Source organism: Lichenostomus cassidix, chromosome 1Aa (assembly GCF_008360975.1).
Source record: "Lichenostomus cassidix isolate B80296 chromosome 1Aa, HeHo_3.0, whole genome shotgun sequence".
Taxonomy (NCBI): domain Eukaryota; kingdom Metazoa; phylum Chordata; class Aves; order Passeriformes; family Meliphagidae; genus Lichenostomus; species Lichenostomus cassidix.
The window spans coordinates 23385700-23413415 of NC_139480.1; the positions used below are offsets into that span (position 1 = coordinate 23385700).

Here is a 27716-nt window from a genome sequence, read left to right on the forward strand (position 1 = left end):
ACCATGATTTAATTTACTGAGAATATTTTTGGAGTGGACTTAGTGACTAAATGGATTTGGAGATTTCTAAGTCAACTAACCAGATTTTCCTATTTCTCCTGGAGAAGATTTTGCCAGAAGAAAAGAGTAACTTTAGAATTGATAAAAGCAAGCATAAGGAGTACCTCCATTCAGAAACACCATGTTTCGGAGATTCTGGGAAGGGTGGAAAGTGAATGATCTCCACACATTTTCAGTAAAGAAATACTGTATTTGAGATGTGTAGATAACTAGAGAGTGGTAGAGCACGTTGTAACCAGCATGGTGGTAGCAGCTGTTACGTGCTCTCAGCCCATTCTGTAGAAAAAATTGAGTTACCCAAGAATAGAGCACTGAAATATTCTTTCCTCATCTATCCTAATTGTAAAATGTGTGGCTTTCCTGTTCGGAAACAGTTGCCTTCTGAGAGCTGCATCAGAGGGTTTTTCCAGCACATGAAGTTAATAGCAGATGCTTTGTTTCCAACACACACTCTCCCTAATTCTGTAGGTTTGAGAGAAATTCACCCTAAAAATAGACACTATCTTTGTGTTTGAATGGACATGAGGAAACTTAATTCCATTATTTAACCACTAGATTGGGATAGCTGAACAGCTTGTTTTGGCAGGCTGTCTTGGTTTGACCATTAGCAAAGGAGCCACTTCAGGTGTATCATGCACTTATAACAGTAATTCTCTTAGCTAATAGATCTGCATAGCTATATGGCATTGCAAATCCTGACTGTTCTCTGCCACAAGAGGTTGAGAAAGACAGAATGAAACAATAAGAGTTCCTGAATCTGAGATGTGGAGTGAATAATACCCTTCGGACTCAGCTATGTGCTAATCATATGCATTTATGGTATAATTGATTCTCTTCTATCCTGAGTATTTGGAGGCTGTGGCACCCTGATTGATAGGAAAAAACTGGAATGATGTGGGAAGTAGAAAGGAGTGAGGTGCAGAGACATACAGCTACATGGAGTCAGCTTTGTCAAGCCACCGGATGTATCTGCATGATGTTTGCCAGCACTCTGGAAGAACTAAGTGCCCAGCTGTGGTGGAGAGCAGTAAAGTCTGCAGGTCTTTGTCCTAATTCACTTCCATGTTTTGCTTTGCTTTGACCAAAACTTTTAACTTAGTGGCACCAATGTCTGTCTACTGCCTGCCCTTCCACCCAGTACTCCCCTCTGCTGATTACTTCTATGGCAGACTAGAGTGAACCAGAGTGAGTGAGCCTGGATTGACCTAATTTACCCTTCTCCAGATCCCAGTAAAATGTCCATCCAGAGGACCCAGGCTTCTTGGAGATAATTGCTCTTCTACTTGATATGCCACCAGAACAGGTCATGTAGACCTTACCAGCTCACATGTTCTGCCTTATGAAAGTAGCTGTATTTCCTCATGGTCACACTTATCCCTAAGAAAAAAACCCTGGTTTTAGAAGCAGTATTTCAGAGATAAGCTTCATCAGAAACAGTATTTTCACAGACATAAGCTACAACCTGAATGGCCTGCCAATCAATAAGTGTGAATTAACCATACCTTTCTAGAAAGGTATTCTTGTTCTGTGTGTTCATGGCTTTTGCATGGCTAACATATGCTTTATGAAGAAACAAAAGAGTATTCTATAGCCAAATACTTGAAACTACTAGATGAAAAATTTTTTTAACATCCCTCATAAACTTTAGAAATATTTTAGGATGTCAAGCAGGAATCTGTATTTTCAAGTAAATAATTTAATATAGGACTGGGATTGAGAATGGAAAGAAGAAAAAAAGATAGGCCATTCTTAGCAGAGTAGTTCGTGTGTTAAAAAGTGAATGAAAATATAATTTTATTTTAAGTGGTATTATCTTATAATTGGAAGGAGTTGGTAAGTTAGTTAACAGAGAGTGTCTTTATGACTTTAAAAAAATTACAGGTGTAGCCCTGGTAGCTTACTGTGACAACCAACTTTACAATAACAACAACAACAACAAAAAATAATGTCATATCAGATTACTTGTTTCAAAATCAAAGAATCTTAATTCACAAAATAATGATTTAGAGTGTTTTAAAATCTTGTTTCTTAATGTGAAATTATTAATTCAATTAATTCCACAACATTATATTTGGAAAAAATTGTAACAGGAGTAAATACATTAAAGAATGTATTTAGACTAGTGAGATTTCTAAGTAATTCTTAATATATTTTTCCTGATATCCAAGTAGTTCTTAATATATGTTTCTGATATCTAGAGTTAAAGTTAAGTAGCAAAACTTGGCTTCAGGACTTTACTGAGTGCTGGAACAGCATGCATTAAGCTTGCTCAGAAATCAGGTCAGGAGTTTATAATTGGTGTTGTAGCTAAGCTTATTTTCCAAGTAGTAGTTTCAATTACAAACGACTTGTTTTATTTTGGTCTGGAGCCAGTTTCAAGAATGAGGAACAGATCAACTGTTTTCTTCAAAGTTAATTGCATCAAATGATATTCCAATTTGTGGATGAAAAGCAGTCTAATTACTATGTAATTAATTATCTTAAATTAGCTGTAGGGATGATGGAATCAGGCTGGTACTATTTTTAGCATGTCATTTTGGAAATACATGAATGGGAATGGTTTTGGGGAGGTTTGAGTTTGTCAGCTTATTTTATTTGTCATTGCAATCACAAGTCAAAGTGTCCTAAAACAAGACTGGCCAGTATGTTGCTTGAGTTATGTGTGGCTTGTGAACATCTCCCCTGTAGCTGTCATATTTGTCACGACTGCCAGTAGGCACTGATGCCTTTAGGGACTCCTGGATAATTCAAATTCCCCACTTTGGAGGTAAATTAGCTCATACTGTGGGAGTTGCCAGCAGTGGCCATGTATTTGAATCCCAGCAGAACCCAACCCAAGCCCTTTTTGCAAAAGGGTGATGATGCCCCCAAGGAGGCAATTCTCATCTCTCTCCTACAAACTTCTTCCTGAGCCTCTATTTCAGTCCCCTAAGGTGCGTGTTGTGTAGTCCAAAAGACTGGCTGATTGTTGCCCCTTGAGCAGACTTTAGCCTCTGGCAGTTTTAACTTGGTCTTGTTGACTTACTCTGTGGTTTTGCTCCATTTATAGATTGTGTGAGATTGCTGCTGACTGCAGAAGCACAAGTTGATGCTGCTGATAAAAATGGCTTTACACCCTTATGTTCAGCAGTTGCTCAGGGACATGTCAAGTAAGTGAAGCCTGTAAGATTTTGCCTGTCAGCTGTTACTCAGTTTTATATTCTCTTTATATTGTATACTTTTCTCATTACATTACTGTTGCATTCTTATGTATAAATGTTTTTAACTATAATTTATTGAAAGAATCTACTTAAATTCATATTCTTATGCCATTCTGATTTTAGTGTTTTCTATTTTTTCCGTTAAGGTTGCTGAGCATGTATTCTTAGCAATTACAATGTGGTATTGATTTTCATGGGCATCATACCTCTGAATGTCTTAATTTTCTTTGAGTTTTCAACCATAGTATAAGATTAACAGAGAAATGAAGAGGAAAATTATTTTTGCACTGATTTTTTTAAGCATAGAAAACTATGAATATCATATTCAGAGGCAAAACAACAACTGACTTTTCTCCTGAGTGATATAGAATCAAATACCTTACACAACAAACCAGGGGTTTTTGAGGGTTTAAGTCTTTTCTATCAGTAACTTTGAAAAACAGAAAATTATGTACAAGTAAAAGAATATTGCTAAAAATATTCTTCAAAATATAGTTAGAATAATTTGTGTCATAGAATCATAGGAAATAGAACTGGAAGTTTGAAGCAACTACTAAATAACCATTTCCAGAGCATCCTTATCCAGATAAAACTATTTTACAAATTCAAAAGGCCTTAAACAGAATTACTGAGAATTCTTATTACAGAATTTACTTTGTTTTATATATCTTTGCTTTTTTCTATTTTTCTGATTCTTTTGATGTTTACATTTTGTTATTTTTAAGGATTTTACTCTGATACAGTAAGACACAGAATCAGTCTTTGAGTGTTATACTATGATAGTCCTTTACCCAACAATGAGGAAGAGTGGAATCTCAGTTCTTCTCAAGGTCTTCCATAAGTATATAAGAATCTTCAGAGATTGTTGAAATCTCTTCTCAGAGATTTCAAGCTCATCAACTAATGGTCATTTTTTATTGGAAGTCTTAATCCAGAGGTAGCAAATGCCTGCTAGGTGTTTTGAGCACAGAAATATATGTCTAATTAAGTGTTTGAGTGTTTTACATAAAATCTGTAAAAACTACGTGTGACTTGACAAGCCCAAAATACACTCTTCATATTCTCTTACTAAAATAAATACCTTAACACTTCATTTAAATAGGAAGCTATTTATTTCCCTGACTTACCCTCACAACACTTTGCTATGTATCATCTGCTGTGTTGTGATATTGCAGACTTTAAAGTCTTTTTCCCTTAGAGTTACTTATGTAATATGATATCCCTAAACCCATTTTTTTCTTTTACTTTTTTAGATACTAAACATGAACTGAATTGTGAAATTGAGCATGGAATAATGACAGGGCCAGCCAAAAATGTCAGAGAGACTATGAAGGATTCAGGCTGTTTGAGTTGTTGATCACTTCAAAGTTCAGGCACAGAAAAAAATCTGTAATAGGTAGAATTTGGGGCAACAGTATTGTCTGTCCCCTAATGTGAGGTTAATGACAGCACTAAAGTGCTATCAATTGCTCTGTATGTGTCTGTCAGACTTGCTAACCAGTCCCCTGTGACATCTTCATTAACCTTGCTCTTGAGCCAAGACAGCACTGTGGTTCCAACCCTAGTTATATAGTCAGAAAAAAAAAATCTTGTTTTTTGAGGCTGGTCCAGTAATATCACCAGATCAGAAAATAGTTTTATGAGAAATTTCCAGAACCATTTTCCATGTGGTTCAGGCCAGTATAACTTTCCTTAAACTTGGGCTGGAAAGTCACTGTAACTTTTCCAGATTCACTGAATACAATGTAAAATATCAAACCAAATATTTCTAACCTAGCAGACTCAAAACTCAGTCTTGAGCTGGTGTATGGAAGTGTCTTGTTATGAGCACTTATTAAGATGACTTTTGTGACTGTATGGTTAGGATATATGTTTAACATTTCCTAGGGCAGAACATTATTATTTGGGTTTTTTTCTGTTCATTTGAGTGTTTTTGGAAAGCATAGCTAAGTTATTAATATCCATGCTGTTTGTTTTACTCTTCTCTAAAGCTGTGCATTTCATCTTGAACTTAACTGATTTTCTGACTAAATAAAAACTTATCCAAAGGCAATATTCTTAAATACTTGCAATTTTTTTAGTATGTAATTTCTTATATACTTACATTCTTATATATACACCTTACATTGTTTTAAATATTTTGTCATAGTATATTTTGTTATAGTATGGTCTCCTAATCAGTTGTTATTTGGCATTGCATTAATTGTTTTGAAGCAATTATTGTTGATATGCTTTCTATTTGTATGGACTGATAAATACTGAGCTGGAGAGCTGGGAACTTACCTTTGTTTACAGTGCTTGTTTGAACTGCAGTGTGAATTGACTGGCATTAAGATTTTTCCAAAATCTCAAGGGTTATTGAAAAGCTAGGTTGGGGAAGGGAAAGGTAGCCAACCCTGGCACAGGAACTGGGAAAAAAACTGGATCTACTGCTACAGGATTGTGAGGAATTACAGGAGCTTGGCTCTGAATGTCAGCCCCAAGTGAATTGCTCTTCAGCACTCCATCTAATCTTCCCTCCTCCATAACCCAGTAGCTGCTACCAATACACCCCAAGCCATCCTAGTGGAGTAGCCGCCATTCAGGGATCTGAATGGTAGGTACTGCCAGAGCTGTTTTGCAGTCTCCACCAGGTTACTTCCCTAGATGAGTGTCCCTTTTGCTGGTAAAGCTAGTCCTAGTCCTTCTTTTTATTTTTTGCCTTTTCTTTTTAAATCTGTTTTAAATATCAGTAGTCAGAAACATTTCTTTTTTCGCTCAGCTGAATGTTTTTCTCAAGCAGCTGTCATCAAGTTTTTATCAGTCTTGTGAAATTCAGTGTTTTACATTCACAGTTTTTAAACTACTGCAGCTACAGTAGTTTAAAGTTCAAGATTTACATGTTTAAAGTAACCTGTATTTATACCTATATATAAAATTATATTTTATACTTGTGTATATAGGTTGATCACAGGTAGATCTGTACCTGTAAAATCCGTACTTTATTTAAAATATTTAAATGTTGTGCGTTATAAAGAGGTGTTGGATGTCTAACATAAGACAATTTTAATTCTTTATTGTTTGCTGTAGATGTGCAGAATTATTACTTATGTATCAGGCTGATATTAACCATGCTGCTGGAAGAGGACAGACACCTTTGTACCTGGCCTGTGAAAATGGAAATAACGATTGTATTAAGCTATTGTTGGAAGCTGGAGCAGATCGAACAGCAAAAACCAGCGTAAGTTAAAATAGTTTGTAAAGTTAAAGTACCTTGTTCAGTACTGAATATTTACATTAAAATATTTATTTAAACCTTTCTTTTAAGCTGGAATAAACCATATAACTTGAAATTAGTATTTTGTTCTTTTCATTATACTTTCTGGAGGGTTTTTATACTGTATGTTGTCTAAAATCTCTTAAATTATGTGACTTTCATACCATTTTACATATTTTAGGTTCCACCTGCAATTTGCTGCAATTTCCCCCAGCACTCTATTTGTAAAATGAAATTTTCCTGGTTTGGCTTATTGTTAAGGTGGAGAAGTGGAGACAGGGATTTTGCTTTCACTTTTTATGTTAGGGTGTTTTATTGCTGTCCTTGAAGGGACAACACCTCAAAACTTTCTTGCCAGCATTGTAAAGTCTCATATATCACAGATGGCAGAATATGGCCAAAAAAAATTGTATCTAGAGGAGAAAGGGAGGAGGACTGTCTCAAAATTAGTGCCTAGGTATTGCCTTTTTCAGGTGCTTTTCTGAAGTTTTTCTTAAGAGTCTGATGTCAATAGACTCTCATGACAATAAATGTGGGTTATAGGCTGTCCCAAAATACAGCACAAAGAGTAGTAGCTTCACAGAACATTCTGCTCCTCCTGTAATTATTACACTAAATTTTTTATCAGTCATTTATTTTGCATCTGGAAAGTAAACATATTTGACTTGGAATGAGAGAAGGTTGTGATATCAAAACCATGAAAGTGACTAATAAATGGATTATTGCGACATGGAACAATATTGATAGTTTGAATAATTTTTGTTTGATGCACAAGAAGGAAGCAGTTTACTAACAGCATGTATACCCTGTATCACTTAGACTGTTCTAAAAATTTTGAAGACATTATCCATTGGGCCGTCCTTGGAGAAAGCTGTAAAATTTTTTTCTGTTACATTTTCTTCTCTCTCTTCCACCCAAAACACATACATGCAAGTTTTCCCAAAGGATTATTATGTCACTTTTGCTTATCTTCCTAATTTCCAGACAGAGCCTTCCATTCAGAATCATGGCTGATATAAGTCTGCAAACATTTTTTCTATGTGTTTGGTGAGAGTGTGCTTTTTTGATTTTGGTTTTTTTTAGGATGGCTGGTCACCAATTCACGCAGCAGTGGATTCTGGTAATGTTGAAAGTCTCAAGCTCCTTATGTACTATGGAGAGCCGAACAATGGGAACTCTTTGATGGATGCAGAAACTAATTTAGACTACTTTGATTTGGGGAAGAGAGAAGATGATTATACCAGTGCAGTAAAGCCTGTTGTTTCTGCAGATCTCATCAATCATGCTGACAAAGAGGGTTGGACTGCTGCCCATATAGCAGCATCAAAAGGCTTTAAGGTTAGTCTGTGTGAACAAATTACAGTAACCTCACAGAATTAAGCAAGATAAATCTTTTATCTTTGAAGAATTAAAATTTAGATGTCAAATCTAAGTTTGTTATATAGTTTATAGGCCAACTTGATTTAACAGAGGCAGAGACAGACTTCCAGCAGACAATTTTCCCCAGAACCTAGGTGTCAAATGGAATGAATTGTCATATTTAAATGTCTAAGACAGTAATAAAACCAGGAAATATCATTACTTGAGATTCAGATTTTCAAAGTTAAGGTGAGGTGAATTCCAACTCATTAAATGTCATGTGCTTATAGATATTAGATGGATGTAGTTTCCAGTTACAAGTAGGAATGATTTAACTATGAACAATTTTTCCTCTGTGAAGGAGGGGAGAAAAATTTGAGAATCAGATTTGGGCAGACATACATTGCTTAATTTATTACTTGAGGCAGCCTTTTTAGCAGGCAGTGAAACATTTTTGTGGGGTTAGGATAACTAATGACATGGAGGATGACCTGACAGGTCCTACTAATGACAAACAGGAAGATTTCTGGAAATGTAACATTACTTGAAGTATTTGACATCAGAAGCTATACACTTCTAATGCTGACTCTTTAAAGTGCTTCTTTTTATATGGTAACTGTCAGTCAGATCTTACTGTGAGATTTTTACCCAGGAAGAAAATAGAGGGTGCTAAACACAGAAGAGGGTGAATTTTAAGAAAATACAGTCCAAGACTTCAAAAATCAGCTTGTGTTTACATGCCTAGTTCAATACTCGTCATTATGTTTGCTTTTTTTTCCTGATAAATTTACTATGATAAGTTCAAAATAGACACAGATTTAAGATTCAGTTTATTAAGTTTTGGTTTTTTTCAGGGACAGCCACTGCTTACTCAGATTTTGCATTACAAAGAGTCAATGTTCCACTACTAATGTCTGTTAGGCAGGTGCAGACTCTTATTCCAGTTTCCACTTGTGAATTTAGAGGGAGTTTAAGGTATTTGCTATAGTCTGCAAATACCTAAATAATGTGCAGTGTATTGGCTCTTCCTGCTGTTATACAGTCCTCAGGAACTTTGAATTTAGGTTTCATTTGTTGTCTAAAATTAGGTTATCTCTCTGAAAGTTCTGACACTGGAAGTCTTCACATATGTCTTTCATTAATAACTCGAGTGTTTGAGTTTCTGAGCACATTCCAAGGGAGCTGTTTAATAATATCTCCATTGGTGGTTGAGGGGAGTCTCAGGTGATGAGGGCATAGTTGACAGTCAGATTCCTAATTTTGATGTTGCAGAGACTTTATAAAATTGTATTTGATTAAATGCATTTATTGACTTGAGATATGTTTGGGATATTTAAAAGCTAAAAAAGCTTAATAGCCATCTCCAAGTACTGTTAACACTTCGACTTCCTCTCTAATCCATTATGTACACTGCATGTCATTCATTCCAGTGCATGATAGCTGCATATAAGCAGTGCTGGCACTTTCATCCTTTTGTTTTGAGATGGGTAGGTGCCATTCTTTAATTCTGCTAGGACATCTTAGCTCTTATTTCGTAGGCAGCAGAGACAACAAAAATCCTTATTTTACTAAGGAAATAAGCTTGATTTCTTCATTCTGTCCCACTTCTTCCTGCTTTATTTCCCATTTTCAGCCTCACAGTTCAGTCCTCAGCCTTCTGCTGTTCTGCTATTCGTTGCTCTTATTCGAGAGAGAGTGTTAACAAACTAACCTGGCAAGAAAATAGGTGCTTTTTTTCTGCTTGACTTCCTTCTGGCAAACTTAGTGAGCTAATAATTTTTTTAAAAGTACTTATAGGTGCTGTAGCTACAGCCTGGTAAAATTTCACCTCACAGGCAGATATATCTTAAATGACTGCTATATTTATGAAAGGTCTCAGGGTGCCAGATATACTGACAAAAGTTTCTGTAGAACAGTTGCAGAATAGGTAACACTAGGCAAACATGCAACAAGCCAATGTTCTGCATCAAAATACTCAATAGTTGTTTCCCTGTGTTTTTAAGGGTTGGTTTCCCAGCTGTAGATAACCCCAGACATTATCAATACAGTATTAACTAGTATAATTTCTATTAGTTTCTTTTTTTTTCCAATATGGATGTGTCTTTAAAAGCATATCTGAAATGGCAAAGTTTTCATGAAGGCCACCTGTATTGTTACAGAATGATGATCATATAGGATCTATATAGTGAATATTTTTTCATATTACAGTATGATTCTACCAATCGAAATTTATATGCTAATAGCTTGTTTCTAATTTTAATGATTTTTCTTTTTTATGAGCATATGACATTTTTTTTAGAGGGCATCCACAAGATGTTTGTGCTCTGACTTAATAAAATGCATTTTTATATCACTGCATTCTTACTATGCTTGCAGAATTTCAGGTTTGTGCTTGCAGAAATTCTGCCAAAGAAGAGGTTTGCAAGGTGATTTTAAATTTTTTTTTTTTCCTGTGTCCCATTCAGATGTCAGTCTTGATGGAAACTCCTACTTGGTGAATTGGAAAGTGAAAACTGTTTTTATGGATTGTTACCTAAATAATATTTATTAGTCTGTATTTAGCTTTAGAATTGCTTATTTAGTGTTGCTTGAACATTGAAGCAAAGATATTCAAACCAGGATAATAATTGGGGTTTTTTTCTTTATCAATACCTAAACTTGTGGCCACATATAAGAATTTCTTAATTCAGCTGATCAGTATTTGATGCTTGTAGACTGTAGAACCCTGGCTGTGTATGTTCTGCTTTTTTATTATAATGATTTGAGACTTTCCAGTCTGCTATAAAATATTTTTACTCTTGGTTTTCAATGTGAGAAACATAATTTGGATTCTTACCTATAGAAAGTCTGTAGCTGATTATCTTTGGAAGTGCATGTGTAAGAATTTCAATTAGGAATCTAACTGCATATTGGTAGAACTCTTTAATGCAGCAAATGGACAAGTAAATAATACAGTTCCTACCTTTGCAGAACTGTCTAGAAATCCTTTGTAGCCATGGTGGACTAGAGGCTGAGAGAAAAGATAAGTGTAATCGAACATTACATGATGTTGCTACTGATGATTGCAAACATCTCCTAGAAAATTTAAGTAAGTAAATGCTATCAGCACTACATAAAAATGTTTTTAGTAAAGAACTTGTGGGGCAAAAATGAGAAATATGCAAAGGGTAGTTGTCGCTTTCTTTTGACATCACAATATTAAATTACCTTGATCTAGTGAGTTTCTATTCTCCAAAATTTACAAAAGCGTATTATAAAATTTTGTTGGAGGTTATTAAATTACTTATGTTTTTGTTTCTAAACCATTCAAAAAGATGGTACATGTTGTACATGTGCAAACATTCCTGTTCTCTTAAAATTTCTGAATTAAATGTTAGTAATTACTTTTTCAAAAGCTATTGTCCTCCTCTTATCTTTTCTTCAAATTCTTGCAGAAATAGTCACTTTCTAGTGGGTAGCTGTCAAATTTCCTCAGGCTAAGATGATCATCTACCTGAATCTCTTTTAGAGCATAGTTTTATTTGTCATTTGTTTATTCATGAGGGGATTGTTTGTTTGATTCTTCAAATATGTCTTAGAGACAACATCAAAGAACTTCTCTTTTCCAGCATCAGTAACTTCTGTAAGAAGATTGCTCTTCTGTTGAAACCTATCATCTTCTTCCTTCTCTGTGTTTCCTCAAGATTCAGTAGAGCAGGCTGTTCTGTGTATTTCTTGAGACAGAACTTAATTCATCCTCTCACTAGTTTTGTGTATTTTATATCACTATTTAATCTTGCTATAGCTATATCTATATATACAGAGAAAAACACCCATATTTCCCTGAATGGTTAGAATTAGGGCATTTGTAGATTTGTATGCTATTTTTTCACTTTTTTTTGGTGCTTGTCTTGTGGGATACAGGGATGTAGGTAGTTCACTGATTAGCAACGTATTAGGGATGTTTTCTGACTGCTGCTTCTCATTTCTCTCTTCTGGTATTTTAAATCCTGGTTCTTAGCATATTACTGCAGGTTCAGAGGGAAACACAGCACACTTTCCAATAGAAACTCCTTCATGGTCATTTTCTTTATCAGACTGAAGCCAGTTCCTGATGGCTGAATCTGTAGCCTGTTAAATTAATGTTTGTATTATTTCTATCAATCTTTGTACCATTTCTCTGGTCATGTGTGTCATGAATCCAACAACTTTTACCAGGTTGGAACCTTTGGCCTCCCTTTCTTCTATACACCTTAAGCCAAGACTGCATTTTTGGGTAAGGTGTGTATGTACCATTCTGTACCTTCCTCCAGCTCCAGTGAGGTTTTCACATAAGGAATTACACACATGTAGGACAGGAGGATGTCCACAGATCTGAAAGGCTGGAGGCCAGGATTGCCAGCCATGCCTTAGAGGTCATGTGCATTAACTTTAGGCATATACTGTACCTCTGTCGTAGGTCCTGTTTCCTTGTGGAGAACCCTCTCTATTCCTTACTGTCTGTGCTCATTTCCTGGAGGTCCAGCCAACAGAAGGGCAAGCCTGTGATACATTTCTCACAATTCCACATCTGAAGGATGCCTCTGAGTAATCTTTTCCCTATGGCAGGCTAGTGGGTTAAAATCAGAGCTTTTTTTACATAAGAAAAACTTCATGGGTTTGTATCAGCTGAAGGTCTGGCTTCTGAACACAAAAGAAAAACCAAGATCGTGTTGCAAGACTTCATAATAGGCTGATATGGGAGTTTTTTTATGTTGTACTTTTTAAATTTCAGGTATAATTTCTGAAAGGTATTGTTTGGCATGAAAATTAGGAGATAGTTTCCTTTTAATTTTTAGTCATCTAAATGATTTTCAGAGACAGCTACTTCTGTTGAGTTGTATTCCAAAGAGCAAGATGTAAAATACCTCATAGTTTCTAGAATGTGCATGTAAATTTCCTATTTTCCTTTCTTAATATTTTGTCAATTTATAGCAAATCAGATATGCCCTTTCCGGTGCATTTTCTGTGTTAGCTCTTAGCTTTTTACTTAAAGATGTTTGGCTCACCTGTTTTCCAGTTGTGCACTAGTGCCAGAAAATTATTTTCTGCATTGATAATAAAAATGTGCACAAACACAACAAACTAAAAAATTAAGACATTGCCTACCATCTGTCTTAATTTATGAGCAATTAGTCTGTAAAGAGGAAATATAAGATTAGGTAAGTTTTGTCTTGCTTCCTGTTATTTAAGCATAATAATATTGAACTTTTTTTTGTAAAAAAATTATAGATACCTTGGTATTTTCATCACTGCTCTGATTTTGTGGTGGTTATCTGTGCTGTTTTTACCATTTGCTTCTCTGTAGCAGGTGTTATTTTGTAGCTTTCCTTTGTAATATTAGATGTTATTGGTCAATAACAAAGGGATTATTTTAAATTGAGTTTTACAGTTTTTCTCATTGTTGGTGTTTTGTTTTTCAACAGATGCTCTTAATGTACCTGTAAGGATTTCAGTCAGTGGCATTGAACCAGTCCATTGTGGCACAGAGGAATTTGATACAATATGTGCTTTAAATATCCGCAAGCAGACGTCATGGGATGATTTTTCAAAAGCAGTGAGTCAGGCAGTGACAAACCATTTCCAAGCAATCGCTTCTGATGGATGGAGGAGCCTCGAAGACCTGTCATTTAATAGTGCTGCAGAATCCAACATTGGCCTCAGTGCAAGCAGTATATTTTCTGTCAAACTAGGTATCAATATTGGTGTTAATGGAAAAAGCAAAGCTTGGGGGTATTCTCAAATCTGTGAAATCTACTAAATAAGATAAAAATACACTTGGATTACTGCCATCCTTTAAAGCTTAGACTAAGAAAGCCCAATACTAGATATGAAATTTCAAACAGAGCTGGCATGAAAGCATTCCTAACTCTTAGCTGTGTATATGGCACAATTAATTACACACTTTAATATAATCTTGGGGCTCATGGGGCCCTGTGTTAGTCTTTTACTCAATTTAGTACTCCAGAGGAAAACTGAGTGTCTCAGGTGGAACTAATTCTCACCTTGAGTGCTGTGTGCAGTTTTGGACGCCACAATATAAGAAAAAGCAATTAGGGAGCATCCAAAGGAGGGACATGAGGATGATGAAGGGCTGCTGTATGAGGAGTGACTGAAGTCACTTGGTCTGTTCAGCCCAGAGAAGAGGAGACTGAGGGGAGACCTCATTGCAGTTACAACTTCCTTGTGAGGGGAAGAGGAGGGGCAGACACTGATCTCTTCTCTATGGTGACCAGGGACAGGATCTGAGGGAATGGCCTGTAGTTGTGCCAGAGGAGGTTTAGGTTGGATATTACAAAAGGTTCTTCACCCAGAGGGTGTTTTGGCACTGCAAGAGGCTCCTCAGGGAAGTGGTCACAGCACCAAGCCTGACAGAGTTCAAGAAGTGTTTGAGCAATGCTCTCGAGGCACATGGTGTGACTCTTGAGATGTCCTGTGCAGGGCCAGAAGTTCGACTTTGATGATCCTTGTGGGTCCCTTCCAATGCAGGATATTCTGTAATTCTACAAAAACAATCCAAAGCAAAGCCCCCATTGCATCTTTACAGTATATCCAGAATATATAGTAAATACAGACTGTAAATCGCTGGCATATGTAAACAGAACTACTGTTTTATGTAACCTAGCAAGGTTAAAAAAAGAAATCTTTAAAATTATGAGAAATCAGACAAAATGTGGTGGTATTAGTAACAGTTGTACAGGTTTCTGAAAATCCTTGTACTTCATCTTAAGTCTCCTTCCTTCCTGCACCTGCCAATCAGCAAAAAAAACAAAACAAAACAAATTCTAGTCATATTAGACTGGGCAAATTATTCTGTTTTACTCTATTTTATGTCTAAAGATGTAAAGATAGGCTAGCTGTTAAACTTGTGTCTCAACTGGCAGAAAACATTAATATCTTCAGTTGTATATCAAATAATAGTGTGATTTAGTACATCTCATACATGGAACTGGTTTGTTTGTCAAATTTGTCAGTGTATGCACATAATCATTGTAAGTAGATGAATATGCTAGAGGGTAGGGCATTGTATATACATACTAGGAATATTTCTCTCTTTTATTTTTTCTTTTTAACAGGAAACGTTTCATGGTCAACAGGTCAGATTTTTTCCCAGCCACCATGGGACTTTTTGAAGAACAATAAAGCTGAGCATATCACAGTGTTCTTGTTTGGTAATGTTCAAATCATGATGTTTCAGTTTTGAATGTTAAGACAGTCTGTGAAATACATAATTTGAAAGTCATTTACTGGTTTTTCTTCACTCATATCCAATTAATTGTTTAACTGGATTTGAACGTGTCTACAACATTTAGAAAATGTGTTGGCACATAAAAGTCCTACTGCCATTTTCAGTCATAGAGCAGTATCCATATTGCTTATGCCATGGATACCTATGGATGTGTGGTGCTAGATAAATGCCTTTCATTTATTCAGCATTTTAATTTGTGTAGCCTCTAAGTTTAAAAGGCCGCTGTAGAATACTGCATGAAAACCATATGTGTCAGTCATATATGCATGAAAACGTGAGAGATTTAGGAATGTTATTTATATATCTTGTTTTAAGGACCTCAAGAAGGCTGCCTAAACAGTGTGACTTATGCATCCATGATACATCTTCAGACACTTCAGAATTACCTTCGCCTGGTCAGTACTAAGCTAGTTTCTCTCTGCATGCTAATTGTTTGTCAAAATAATTCTGTAATAGTGTTGACTAAACTCAGTTTTTGCTCTGTGAAAGAATATCAAGACTTTGAAAAAAATGAGATGGGATGAAAGCTGTTATTTCAAAATAAAGTTTCCCCTAAATCTTGCCCTTTAACTTTAGAGGGCATTAACTTTTTTCTTTAAATAGATGCTATCTGATTAACTGAATTGCTTAAAAAGATATTAAAAGCTCTGTGATATCTTATTGCTTTCCAAAGTTATTTCATTCCACTTTTTGAGGGGAAGGTAAATTAGGATAACATTCATGTAAGCAATTATTTGAGACTTGAATTTTATTACTAGCTTATATAGAAATCTCCCGTAACTCTTACAGTTTATTTAATACCTCAAAATGTAAGGATAATTGGATAATATGAGATAACTTCCATAGAGCATTTCTTCTAACATTCCATTAAATCAGAATTAGTTTAAAATCTGCTTAATTTCTCTTGTGTCCTTGGATAGTATTTTATGTTATCAGAAGAACACGCCACAGGTTTCTTCTGTATTCAGCAGTACTGTACAGATATATGAGTGTATTCCCTTACTGACATTTTAGAGATAAAATAATTTTAGTTAAAATAGAGATAATTTTTATTCTGCCATACTGACAACATGATCCCATTTCTACAGCAAATAAAGTCCTTAGTATAACTCCTCAGTCCTTAAGTTAGCAGTAACTTAAACTGATGATTTTGGCATCATTCTGATGTATGTATTTTAATTCAAAGTCAAGAAAATATTTGTGATTACTAAACTTATTCTCCCCAAATGATTTTTTTAGGCTTTGAAGTTTCTTATAACAAAATACCTTGCTATGTAGTTTTACAAATTACAATATGAATTTATAATTATATTTTCAAGGTGCTGTATGCAAATACTTCCACTTTGAAACTAACATAGTCAGGATTATCAACTCCAGTAGTGCAAAGCAAAGAATTTGGTCTTTTAGGTGCTGATTGTGTCATCTAGGTAAAAAAAAAAAAATCCAAGTCTGAACTTCCAAGAATAATTTATTTGTCTGCCTGTAGGTTGAACAGTACCGTAATGTCATTTTCCATGGTCCAGAAGGAAGTTTGCAAGATTATATAGCATATCAGATAGCGGCCTGCATGAAGGTATTTACGCAAACATATCGAGCAAATTAGTCCATATATCAGAGTTTTCACTATTTCACCAAATATATAACTTTTTAACATAGCAAAAGCAAGTGGCTGCAGGATCTACGTGTGAGATTGTTAAAGTTGAAGTGGATGCTGGTTTCTCCAAGGAGCAACTTGCAGAGCTGTTCATCAGTAATGGTAAGGTTATTTCAGCAGGATTAATTTTGGTTATTTGTATGAAAATTTTTAATGCTGCAAAGTAAAGAAATACATTAGAACATTTTGCATAGTGGATGGCATGTTTTAATGGAACCTATAGTTTTTCAGGTGCTTGGGGCCAAATTGTATGAGTCTAAACCAAGGCAGAGCTGAGTGTGACCGAGCTCCCAATAAGGAGCTCTGTCAAAAGTTCATGCCATTTAAGTAAAATTTATAGTTTTTAATATTTATTTCTGTCTCGTTCTTTTTTCCCTTTGTTTGGGAGCCTTTAAAAGTTGATTGTTCTGGTTCAGATCTACTGAATCAGAACTGAGGGTCTACACATGAACAAAAGCAGAGCCATCCTGTCAGGTTGTACAATGCCGTGCGGTGCTCTCTTCTGTTTGTTCATGTGCTACGTGGTGTAACTTCAGTCTGTGGCAGCTTTTTCTCTAAGGAAATCCCAGTCACAGTTTGCAGGATAGTGTGTGCCAGTAATTATTCCCAAATGTCATTTTCAGTGCCATCACATTGGTGGGAGAGAAGAGACCATTTAGTCGGAAGTCAGCCAGGCTTTGGTGTTTGGCCTGCAGGCAAGAATGTCACTCATAGTTTGGTTTGTTTACTGGCCACTGTCTCTTAGGAAAGCTGCTTCTTTTGGATGCTTTACTCTGTGTCAGCAACACACTCTTTTTAATAGTCTGGTTTTGCATTTCAGCATGGTGCTGCTGGTTGAGTATCTCATTTTTCTGCCTGCTTCTTTCCCCATTGTTATGCTGCATCTCCTTTCCTAAGGGAGCACTTTTCCTCTAAATGAATCTGTCAGACACAGAGGAGGTGCCTGTCCTCCCTCCTCTCAAGCTGTAGCCTCTTAGTAAAACAGGGCAGTAATAGTCAGAAAACTGCAAATAAACAGTAAGGATCAGAGACAGTCCGTTGTATGTTTTGCCCTATTACATGTCAATTTCCTTAATGACCATTGTTAGTACCACCTTCAAAAGGTCTTGAAACAGTGCAGGGCACAATATAGTCGAGATAAGTGGTTTGTATTTTATAGATAACAGAAGCATACATCTGGGATTTAGTGTTACAAGAACGCATGCAAAACTGTGTCTCTTTTAAGCAATAAGATGTTAAAATCAGGAAAATTAAAGGAAAATATTTAAATTGTGAAGAAAATGTATGTATGTCATTTTAATTGTTATTAGGTTTCAGGTGCTGCTTTTGCCTTATATTAGCTGAGATTATTTGAGTGATTCTTAAAGATATTGAATGAAATTTGGAAGAGAAGATTGCCTATTTGTTTGCTACTATCTCGCAGAATAATAAAGTTTCTTATAAATATGGACTATTCTTAAACCTTTTATCACTACATGGTATAAAGGGTACATGTTAAAAGATTAAGATGTATTACAGCAAATGAAAAAATGTTTACAGAGGTCTTTGCTATCTTTTTTGCTTTATTTATTTTCAGTGTAATGAAATCTTTCCTATCTATGATGATCCTATCATAGCCATTTGAGTAATTTATTTTAATAATAGCTTTCATTTTTTTTTGTAAGGTACAGTATGATATTCTTTCTATTATTTGATTTTATGCTTTCAATTTTGAACTCATTATCCAGTCTGCTCCTGTAAACAAGTTTAAAGGAAAAAAATTAAATCCTTTGTTGCATTAGTAGCATTAAATTTTGTATACATAAAAAAAGTAAATTTTCCTAAGTAGGCATTAATGGGATTTTTCTATTTCAGCTTGTCTGATCCCAGTCAAACAGCCTCCTGTAAACAAGACAACTATTGTGATTTTAGAAAATCTGGAGAGAGCTTCTTTATCTGAACTACTAGGAGATTTTCTAGCACCTCTTGAGAATCGGAGTTCAGAAAATCCCTGCACTATTCAAAGAGGTATTTAAAGAACTTGGGTTGCAGAAATATTTTTACTAAAGTACAGTTTTATTGTAATGTATGACAAACAGGAAACAGGAGAAAAATGTAATTTGTTCTGCTTTTATGTTTTATTGTGGATAGTTCTTAACAAAGCAAGTTTTTAAGCTAATTTATGGTGTTTTGTGGGGTTTTTTACCTTTCTAATTATGTCACTGCTTCTTGCTTTTATATGAAATCATGTCAAGGCTTTGAGTTTTTCAGTAAAGTGTTTTATGGTTCCTTTTTAGCAAATGGAGTTTCTGGTGCATTTTACTTTCATGAGAACTGCTTTTTACTGGGGACCATTGCAAAGTGCCATCTTCAAGGCTCTGACCTGCTGGTTCAGCAGCATTTCCGTTGGGTTCAACTCAGGTGGGATGGGGAACCAATGCGTGGCTTACTTCAGAGGATTCTAAGGAGAAAAGTTATAAATATGGTAAGAACTTGAATCAGCTTCAACGGTTACAGTCATCACCAGGTCTGTGAAATAAGTACAATGGCAATGCCAAAAGCAGAGCGGATAATTTGTTTGGAAAAAAACCCATTCATTTCTGGGAAGATGCAGGCTGTGTGTCTGTAAATGTTGTGCTTGGCCTGACAGAAGTATGTGTGGCCATGGTTGATTAGCATAAACACATTGGTTGGCTGCTAATAATGATACTGTGGCAACTTGCCTGTCCACTGCATGAAATATCCTTCAGTAATTTTTTTCTACTTCTACCTGAGAATGATAGTAAGACTCAGTTCAACAAATGTAAAATCCCTTTTTCAAGGAATTTATTCTCAATGTCTAAAATAAGGTAGCTGTATGTGTGTTTTGTCTAAGTTTTAAGCAGAAAAACAGTATTTTTCATGATTTTCAAATCAAAAGAGGGGCAGATTATATAATTAGAGAAGTTGTTTTGAGCCAATAGGTCTGCTGAAGCTGGAACAAAAGTCCAAAGGGGAATAAAGACCGGAAGTCTGTTTTAGCATTAATAAATAAATGAAGATGGGAAATGAAAAGAAAGATGTAGGCAAAAGAAGAACTGTGTGCTTTTGAAAGTTATTTGGAATACCATTTGAGTGGGATAGCAGCTATTGCTGACAGTCAGGTAGTGTTAGCCATTGGCAGAGGAAGTTTAATCAAAACAGCTGCAAAGGAAAATAATCTTGGCAGCAGAGTTTTGAACAGGCTTAGAAAGGGAGATTGTTCTAGGAATAGAAAAAACTGTCAGTAATGAAGAGTCCTGTTGTGGGACAACAGACCTACTGTCAGTTCTGAGTGTTCAGCTGGATGTATCTTGGTTATCCTTGGAGATGTCATCTCCTGTACCCTTTGCCACAGTTCTCATCTATAAAAGCTTACTGATTCAAAGACATCCTGAAGAGGAAATGTGTGGTAACTGAATGTTTCAGCCAGGATAATGAGGAAATTTAGAAACATTCCTAAGTATTCTTTAATTGCAAGAACAGCAATACGGAATAGAGAAAAAGAATAATTTGAAATCTATCTATTAAACTCTTAATAGATTACTTTTCTTAGATTATGTTTTTTTCAGTTATGACTTGCTCACAGTCGAAGGCTGCATCAGACTTACTGTGCCAAACTGGTTTGGTTGCAAGAACTTGCAGCATCACATAACAGATGTCATTTTCAGGCTTTTTTTTTTTTTTTAGGCTTGAAAGAAATACTTAGTCTCATAGGTTAGAATTTGACAATGTAATAGGCTCCTACCTCTGACTGAAGGTGAACAGAACTTGGGTAGTAATCTCATTAAGTTTATTGTCTCTCAAGTGTACATGCAGATGGTGGCTATTTGGAGAAAAAAAGCCATGTATCTTCCTATATCTTCCCTAATTAAATATTGAAACGCCCAGAGTGGTAGCACATTTTTTGAAATACGTACATGTGTCATATGTAAACTCAAATGCCAGTTAGTATGGGACTTAAAATAGTGGATTCCATAGTCAAAAATAAAAGAAAGATTAATCTGTTATAAAAATCTAAAGCAAAGTAGAAGTACATTTATTGTTAGAATCATAGACTATTTCAAAGATCATTCCTCTGTATTGTGATACCTTGTTTGTGCCTTAATATTCATGTTTTCAGGTGAAAAGCCCTTTCCCCCTAAGTGTGAACTATTAGGATATATGGGAACAGTTTGAATGTTTTCTCTACATTAAGATCGCCTGTAGACTCTGTCAAGAAGCTCTGGCTTCAGTGCTGTCAATTACTTTCTCTGGTGCATCTTTTAATGCTTCCTTTAATTTAAACTGCTACAGAGTATAATCCTAGGATTAGGATGATGAAGACTGTAATTTGGAGTCAGAGGAAACAGGAGATTTTTTTTTCTGGCACTAAATAATGTGCCCTTAACAAGGCATACTAAAAAATTTAAGTCTTAGAGGAAGACATCTTTCCTTCATTGCTACTAGATCTAAAATCAATATGGGAATCCACTGAGCATATGTCTGGATCATGTATTCCTGTTAAGTTTGATTGGGTGTTCTTCCATATACCTTATTTGTGTCGTATACATTGCATTGTATATGGTAGGTATCTCTTGTAATCCTAATCTTAAACACTGTAGAAAAAGCACTGGTACCAAAATTTGTGTCTTAGTTTCCCAGAAGAAAGTAAAGACATGTCAGTTTATTGATAAGGATATATCTTTTGAAGTGTAGGTGGGAAAGTAAGTTTTAATCCAGCAAGATGTCAATATATTTTATAAGAAGGTTTGACCAGTTTTTCACTGTTCCTGATCATTTAATAACAATACATACAGTTAAAAAAACAAACAAACAAAAAAACCCCAAGCCTTCCTGGGGTTTCAAGGAAAGTGTTTGCAGCTCTGGTCATGTCATGCCAAACATCTTTTCTCTCTGCAGTTCCGAGGCAAAGTACCTCCTCCATGTGATCCTGTGTGCAAGATCATAGACTGGATTCTTGCTGTTTGGCACCAGCTGAACGCTTGCTTATCACGTCTGGGAGCACCTGAAGCACTTCTGGGGCCAAAGCATTTCTTCTCTTGTCCTGTGGTTCCAGGGCACAGCCAAGCAACAGTCAAGTAAGATTTCTGTTTCCTGTTTGATGCTGTTCAATGCCAACTAGATTGTTACTACAAATGTAGTAGTTGTGTTTCTCCCAGAACTCTGCTGACTCAGCAACCTTAAAAAAGTATTTTAATAGAAGTTGCCAAAACTTTTAAACTTCTGTTGGCTATTTAATTACTAGAAGGGCAATTCTGAAGGACACAAGTGGGAAATGGGTGTCTAATACTGTGTGAAAGTCAGTCTTCTTGTGATCTCTCATTTATTTTCTGAAAGAGTTTAAAAGATAAAAGAGTTCTGAGCTTGAAAATTTGGTAGTCTCCTTTTGAAGTTGTATATAAAGGTTGTTTGGAGAATGATTTCTCACTGTTTTAAATACATGGTATAATTTTAAAACATACATTCAGTGTAGAGATACATTATCTTAGTAAGTAGGGCAGGTATATATGTTTAGTTGTATATATGGCTCGCTGGCCAGTAACATTAAAAAAATTCTAAAATTATGAAATTTTGGCTTTCCTTTCCTGCAGTTGCATAAACATTCCAACTCCAAATGGTAGCAAATGATAAAAGAAATAGTTACAGAATTTTAAATTGTATTACTTTCACACTATGGTGTTGTTTGGGTATATCAGAAAGGTAATGAGCCCCTAATTAAGGTTCAAACTTATTCAGAATTGAAAGTATAACATTGGTTTCTGGAGATGTGACATAATTTTTCTCAGCTGGTGTCATAATATTCTTTTGAATCACCACTTCTGTTCCTTCTCTGACCTTTTTCTCTTGTACTAGTTTCTGCTGACCCTTCTTCCAGGGGCCTTTGCTTAGCCTGTGCAGAGGCTGTCTCATTTCATGTTCTGTCTGCAGATCTTGATACATTTTGCTTCTTCATTTTCCTTTCTATTTCCCAGAAGTACAGATTAGGTAATCTTCAGAGTAATTATCAAAGTCTAAACGTGCATATAACATTGACTTAAAACTGTGTGGGTGCTGGGAAGTAAAAAAAGAATAAAGCATACCATGCATCTATCTCCCATTTTCCTCTTGAACCATGTCCTCTGAAATGCTTTAATAATTTATTTATCGCAGTGGCATTAACAGAGGACAGAAAACTATTCTTCGGATACCTTAGTTTTACTTTTCTGAGTCTGGATTTCTCCTCAGTGTAACTTTGACTGGTTTCACAATGCTTTATTTTGAGTACAACCCTAAAATGTCTTGTATTGTAGCTATATGCCTTCTGACTTCTCATTTTAATGTAGTTTTTGTCCACTAATAAACAATTATAAAGCACAACTCTGATGAGCTCTTACTAGATACTTTTAGTTTAGCAGCATGATGGCTAATAGTGTGCTCATGTAATAAATAGCTTTTAATTAGCAGCTCACTGGTTCCTGTTATTTCAATCTAATTAACCACACCTGTCCTCTTGCCCCTCCTCTCCTCTGTGCTATTCTGCTGCTTTTTGCATTTAGTAAAGCTTCTCTAAGTCAGTCCAACTCATTAGGACAGCAGACAGCTAGCTACAAAGTGGGTTCATTCTGGGCTCAGTGTTAGCATGAGACAAGAGGAAGAAGCAGCAGCAGGAAAGGCAGAAAGAAGGTGTGACAGGAAATTGTTTCCTGCTGTGTCTTTCATGTAACTTCACCTGTTTTGGTGAGTAGAGTGAATAAATGAAGAAAATTTCAAGTATGTTTTTTCTTGGTTAAGGTTGAGAGAATTCAAGACAATGTTCCAACAAGAATGGCTTTCATTTTGCAGCCCTTTTTCAGGAGCAGGGCTGTTACACCTTTCCTAAATATCAGCTATATCAAAGAATGGGGGGCTTGGTCAAGATGGGCACAAACTTAAAACTGTATTTAAATACCAGGTTAAAATTTTATTTAGAGAGCATGGCATTGTACAGCACATCAGTTAACTGCTGGATTAGAATGGGCTCAATTAATTTTATCTTTGCAGCATTCATTTCTGACCATTTGAAAGCTTACATAGGCAGAAATTGAGAGTTCTTTATGACTAAAACAAAAACAATTATTTATTTTGGTAGCTTAGCTAGCAGAAGCAGACTGTAACTATATGGAATAATATCTAAAACATTCAACTCCAAGGAACATCTCCAGTACACATTTTACATTGTATTTTAACAACTGTACTAATTATTTTTCTAAGCAATGTAACTTTATCCAGCTGATACAAGCACTTTGTGGCATGGCTATATATCATAAAAGCCTCAATCTTATGCTTCACAACTGACCAAAAATACATCTATCAAATAATTCATGCGTTCTAACTTTTTTTAAAAAAATGAAAACCCCCCAAAAAACCATTACAAAATTTTAGGTAATAAGATGGCTTCAGTGTATCAATGTATCCAGCAAAACGGTCCATTTAAGTCAAACAGACATTTTAGCCTTCCCTTTTTCTGAATGGATTTCTGCAAATCTGAACGCAGCATGACAGCCTATAATTTCTTACAGGCCTTTAATATAAACCATCTGACTCAATTTTACCGTCCTCCTCCTGTAAGAGGGTATAAGAATAAACAAGACGAGTTGCAGTTGATCTAAAAGAGAGTGTCTCAATGTCTGTTGTAGATGTGAGCTGAGCCCTAAGTGTGAAATTTCTAGTTTTATCCTCAGAGAACTCCTAAATTATAAAAAATAGCATTTATTTCTTCCTAACACAAATTTTTCACTTCTTGACTAATAAAACATAATCCTTCTCCCTTAGAAAAGCAAAAGTCCCAGAAGAATCATGTCCCTTTTAATCAAATTTTTGAATCAAAATCAGACTCAGTCTCCAAACCAGACAATCTGGAAATTCCAGAGCATCCTGGAAACACATTTTACCATAGATCAAATAAACAAAAGGAGAGTGAGAGCAAGGCAGCTGTATGAATAGAAATGTCTTGTAAACTGGACAAGTTTGGAAATGGAAGAATACTGGAAGGGGTACAATCATAAGTGAATACCTCTTTCTTCCCATGCTGGCAGCAAGTAGGCTAGGAATGAACACCTGCAAGCATGGAAATTCTTCCATGCACTTTTAAAAAAAATTTTTTTGTATATACATGAACACGCATCTTTCTGGGACCTTTTAGCCCTAAAAGGAAAAGGGTGTTTTATAGTACTTATCTGACGGAGGAAAAGCATCAGGAGGTAAGTTTGTCAAGGCAGCCTAAAGAAATTTAGATCAAATAGTTTAATATAAAACAAATAAACCCTACCTTAAATAGAATCAGTCCCTCTTTGAAATGGGGTGCTTCTTGAAAATGGAAAATCTGATATGTTACCAAAGTATAAAATCTCAGCTTTTGATGATTGTCTTGGAAGGTAAAGGATTGGTTTTTTGCCTACAGGTGGATGTCCAAACTATGGAATGCTGTGATAGCTCCCAGAGTACAAGAAGCCATACTCTCCAGAGCCTCTGTGAAAAGACCATCTGTACCAGGACAAGCAATTGCCAAAAAAAATCCTAGCCAAGGGCAACAGGCTGTTGTTAAAGCTGCTCTCAGTATCTTGCTAAATAAAGCTGTTTTGCATGGCTGTCCTCTACCCAGACCAGGTAACAGTGAACTGTCTGAAAGGCAGGTAGTTCTGCGTTGCTGAATTGGGGCTTTTAACTGCTTCTCTCTGTTTGTAAAATGTCCACAAACTGTATTTCTGAAGGGAGGTGTGGGGTTAAAAGCATTTACAGTCATTAAACTAAGTAGTTGTATAAGGTACTCCAAGAAGAACCATTTGCAACAGTCAGTTTTTTCTTAACACTGTTCTGCTTTTGTTTCAGAGCTAGATAATTATATGGCAGATTTTAAGGGAGGAAACTTTCCTTTATCTGTAGCTTCAAGCTACAAAAATTGTAGTAAGAAAAGAGGTGAGAATGCTTCTTGGAGAAAAGTGAGCACAAGTCCTCGCAAAAAGTCAGGCCATTTGTCCTCCCAGTCATGGAATAAGCAGGAGACAAATACTGAAGGTAAATAAAGATATTATTTTCAGTTCTGAAAGGGGTTGGGGGCTAAACTGTGTAGATGGGAATCAAACGTTTCTCTTACATCATGAATTAAAAGTTTTCAATTAAATGACACTCATATTTATGTTCATCAGTAAAACATTGTTTACTTTTTTCCCAAAAAAATTACTTCTTTGTGACTGTGAGGTATCCTAACTAAGTTTGGTTGTTCTAATTCCCTTTCTGTTGTCTGATAATGCGGTAGGCATTGGCTCAGATGGTGGAAGAATAAGCAGTTCCACCTCTGACTGTATGGAATGACACTGTATCAGTCTCTTCCCCAACACCAGATGAGAGAAATCTTCATTACTTTATTGGTACTCCATTTTCTCCACACTTACAGTGTACATACCTTTTTGAGTTTTCTTACACTTACTTTATAACTTCACTACAATAATTACTACTGAGTGAATCCAGGTGAAAATAAATTAATACATTCCTTCTCAGATCATGCATCACTTGTTCAGTCTTACTAGAAAAATTGAGTAGAATAACCTAGAAGCGCTGCAGTGAAAGAAAGATATATTTGGGTTTAAATTGAAGGCTTTTTTTGTTTGATTTTCTCTTCCATTGCAGAAAATATATAAAGAATTTTGTGTAGTCACAGATACTGTAAGGTTTTCAAGAAGTTTTCACATCATCTTCTGTATGTTGCTTGATAAAGAAGGCTTTATGTGGCTGGGTCTGTGCATGTGTATAAATGTGAAAGTTATATTAGTGGCTGACACTTTTGAAAATTCTTTTCACTTCAAGATCCTAAGCCATATAACAAGCAGTTTATTACACAGAGATAATGTCTGGATATATTCAGAAGCAACATAGTTCTCCTAAAGGATATATATTTCTAGAAGGAAAATTTAGTAATATTGAAACTAAATACCATATCAAACAGAAAAACTTCCAGGGGAAAAGAATCAAAGTAGTTGCTTTCTGAAAATGAAGGTAACTACTTCAGAAGAAAGACTTAGGAAGAGAGAGAAAAAGTCTTACACACATACACACTTTAGGAGCAGTAAGATTCTAGCCTCAATTACCTCATATACAAAAGACCGAAATACTTGATGCCTGGTTTTTTGCAATGCTAAAATGAGTTATTCATTTCTTCAGCCCTTGTTAAGAAAGAAGTCTTTTTCTGACTGCAGCTCTCATGTCCTGATTGCCTGTTCTCCATTTGAATTGTGAATTTATCTAATCCTGCTGAATCCAGTTAATATCTGGAAATATGAATTAGAAATTGAATGGTCAATTAATTTTAGTGGTCTTCTGTTTCGGACTACCAGAATCAAATGCTGTTCCTGTTTCCAAGTAAACGTAAATTGTTTGATTTTACCTTCAGAAAACAAAATTAAATATTTTCTTGTTGACAAGAAATTTCTCTTGGAGAGAACCAAAAGTGGTTCAAATGCAGAAACCTCATGTTCTCTCTTTCACAAAAGCTTAGGGCAACTCATGCCCTATTTGCCCTTTTTGCAGTTCCTAGTGCTGCTCTGAACAATTTCAAGGGATCTATTCTGATATTTGACAGACTATATTGACATAATTAGTTAGTAAATGGGAGGACATTTTCCCTGTTTATCACAGATTTTCGAATAAAGAAATCAAGTTAATCTCTCTTTTGTGCAGGTATAAAATCTAAGATTGTGTTGCAACCAAACTGTAAGAAAAGAGCTTCTCTCACCACAAAGTAAGTTTTGATTTCTAGTATTTGTGACGCTTTGCAAAAAATAAAGGTGATAACATTCTGTAGTAAAGCAGCACACTATAATGAATAGATTAATAGTTTGCATTTGGTAATGTCTTGGTCCCATATCTGCAGAAAGGAATTCTTTTTAATTTTCGTTTCTGAGAGGA

The 27716-nt window shown here is 35.5% G+C and overlaps 1 protein-coding gene across 5 annotated transcripts in view; it reads left to right on the plus strand.

Annotated features, from left to right (window-relative positions):
* Positions 1 to 27716, plus strand: part of CTTNBP2 (cortactin binding protein 2) — a 78636-nt gene that overhangs the window by 43858 nt on the left and 7062 nt on the right. For 4 of the 5 annotated variants that reach the window (XM_085042597.1, XM_085042616.1, XM_085042585.1 and 1 more), the window contains exons 6-20: positions 3110 to 3209; positions 6330 to 6480; positions 7600 to 7854; positions 10846 to 10963; positions 13320 to 13586; positions 14970 to 15065; positions 15458 to 15537; positions 16629 to 16715; positions 16799 to 16898; positions 18651 to 18803; positions 19073 to 19260; positions 21696 to 21874; positions 25216 to 25421; positions 25644 to 25829; positions 27489 to 27549. In XM_085042597.1, the coding sequence (XP_084898723.1) occupies positions 3110 to 3209; positions 6330 to 6480; positions 7600 to 7854; positions 10846 to 10963; positions 13320 to 13586; positions 14970 to 15065; positions 15458 to 15537; positions 16629 to 16715; positions 16799 to 16898; positions 18651 to 18803; positions 19073 to 19260; positions 21696 to 21874; positions 25216 to 25421; positions 25644 to 25829; positions 27489 to 27549 (2227 nt within the window). The remainder of the gene's footprint in view (positions 1 to 3109; positions 3210 to 6329; positions 6481 to 7599; positions 7855 to 10845; positions 10964 to 13319; positions 13587 to 14969; positions 15066 to 15457; positions 15538 to 16628; positions 16716 to 16798; positions 16899 to 18650; positions 18804 to 19072; positions 19261 to 21695; positions 21875 to 25215; positions 25422 to 25643; positions 25830 to 27488; positions 27550 to 27716) is intronic. The other variant, XM_085042608.1, reaches the window with a different exon arrangement.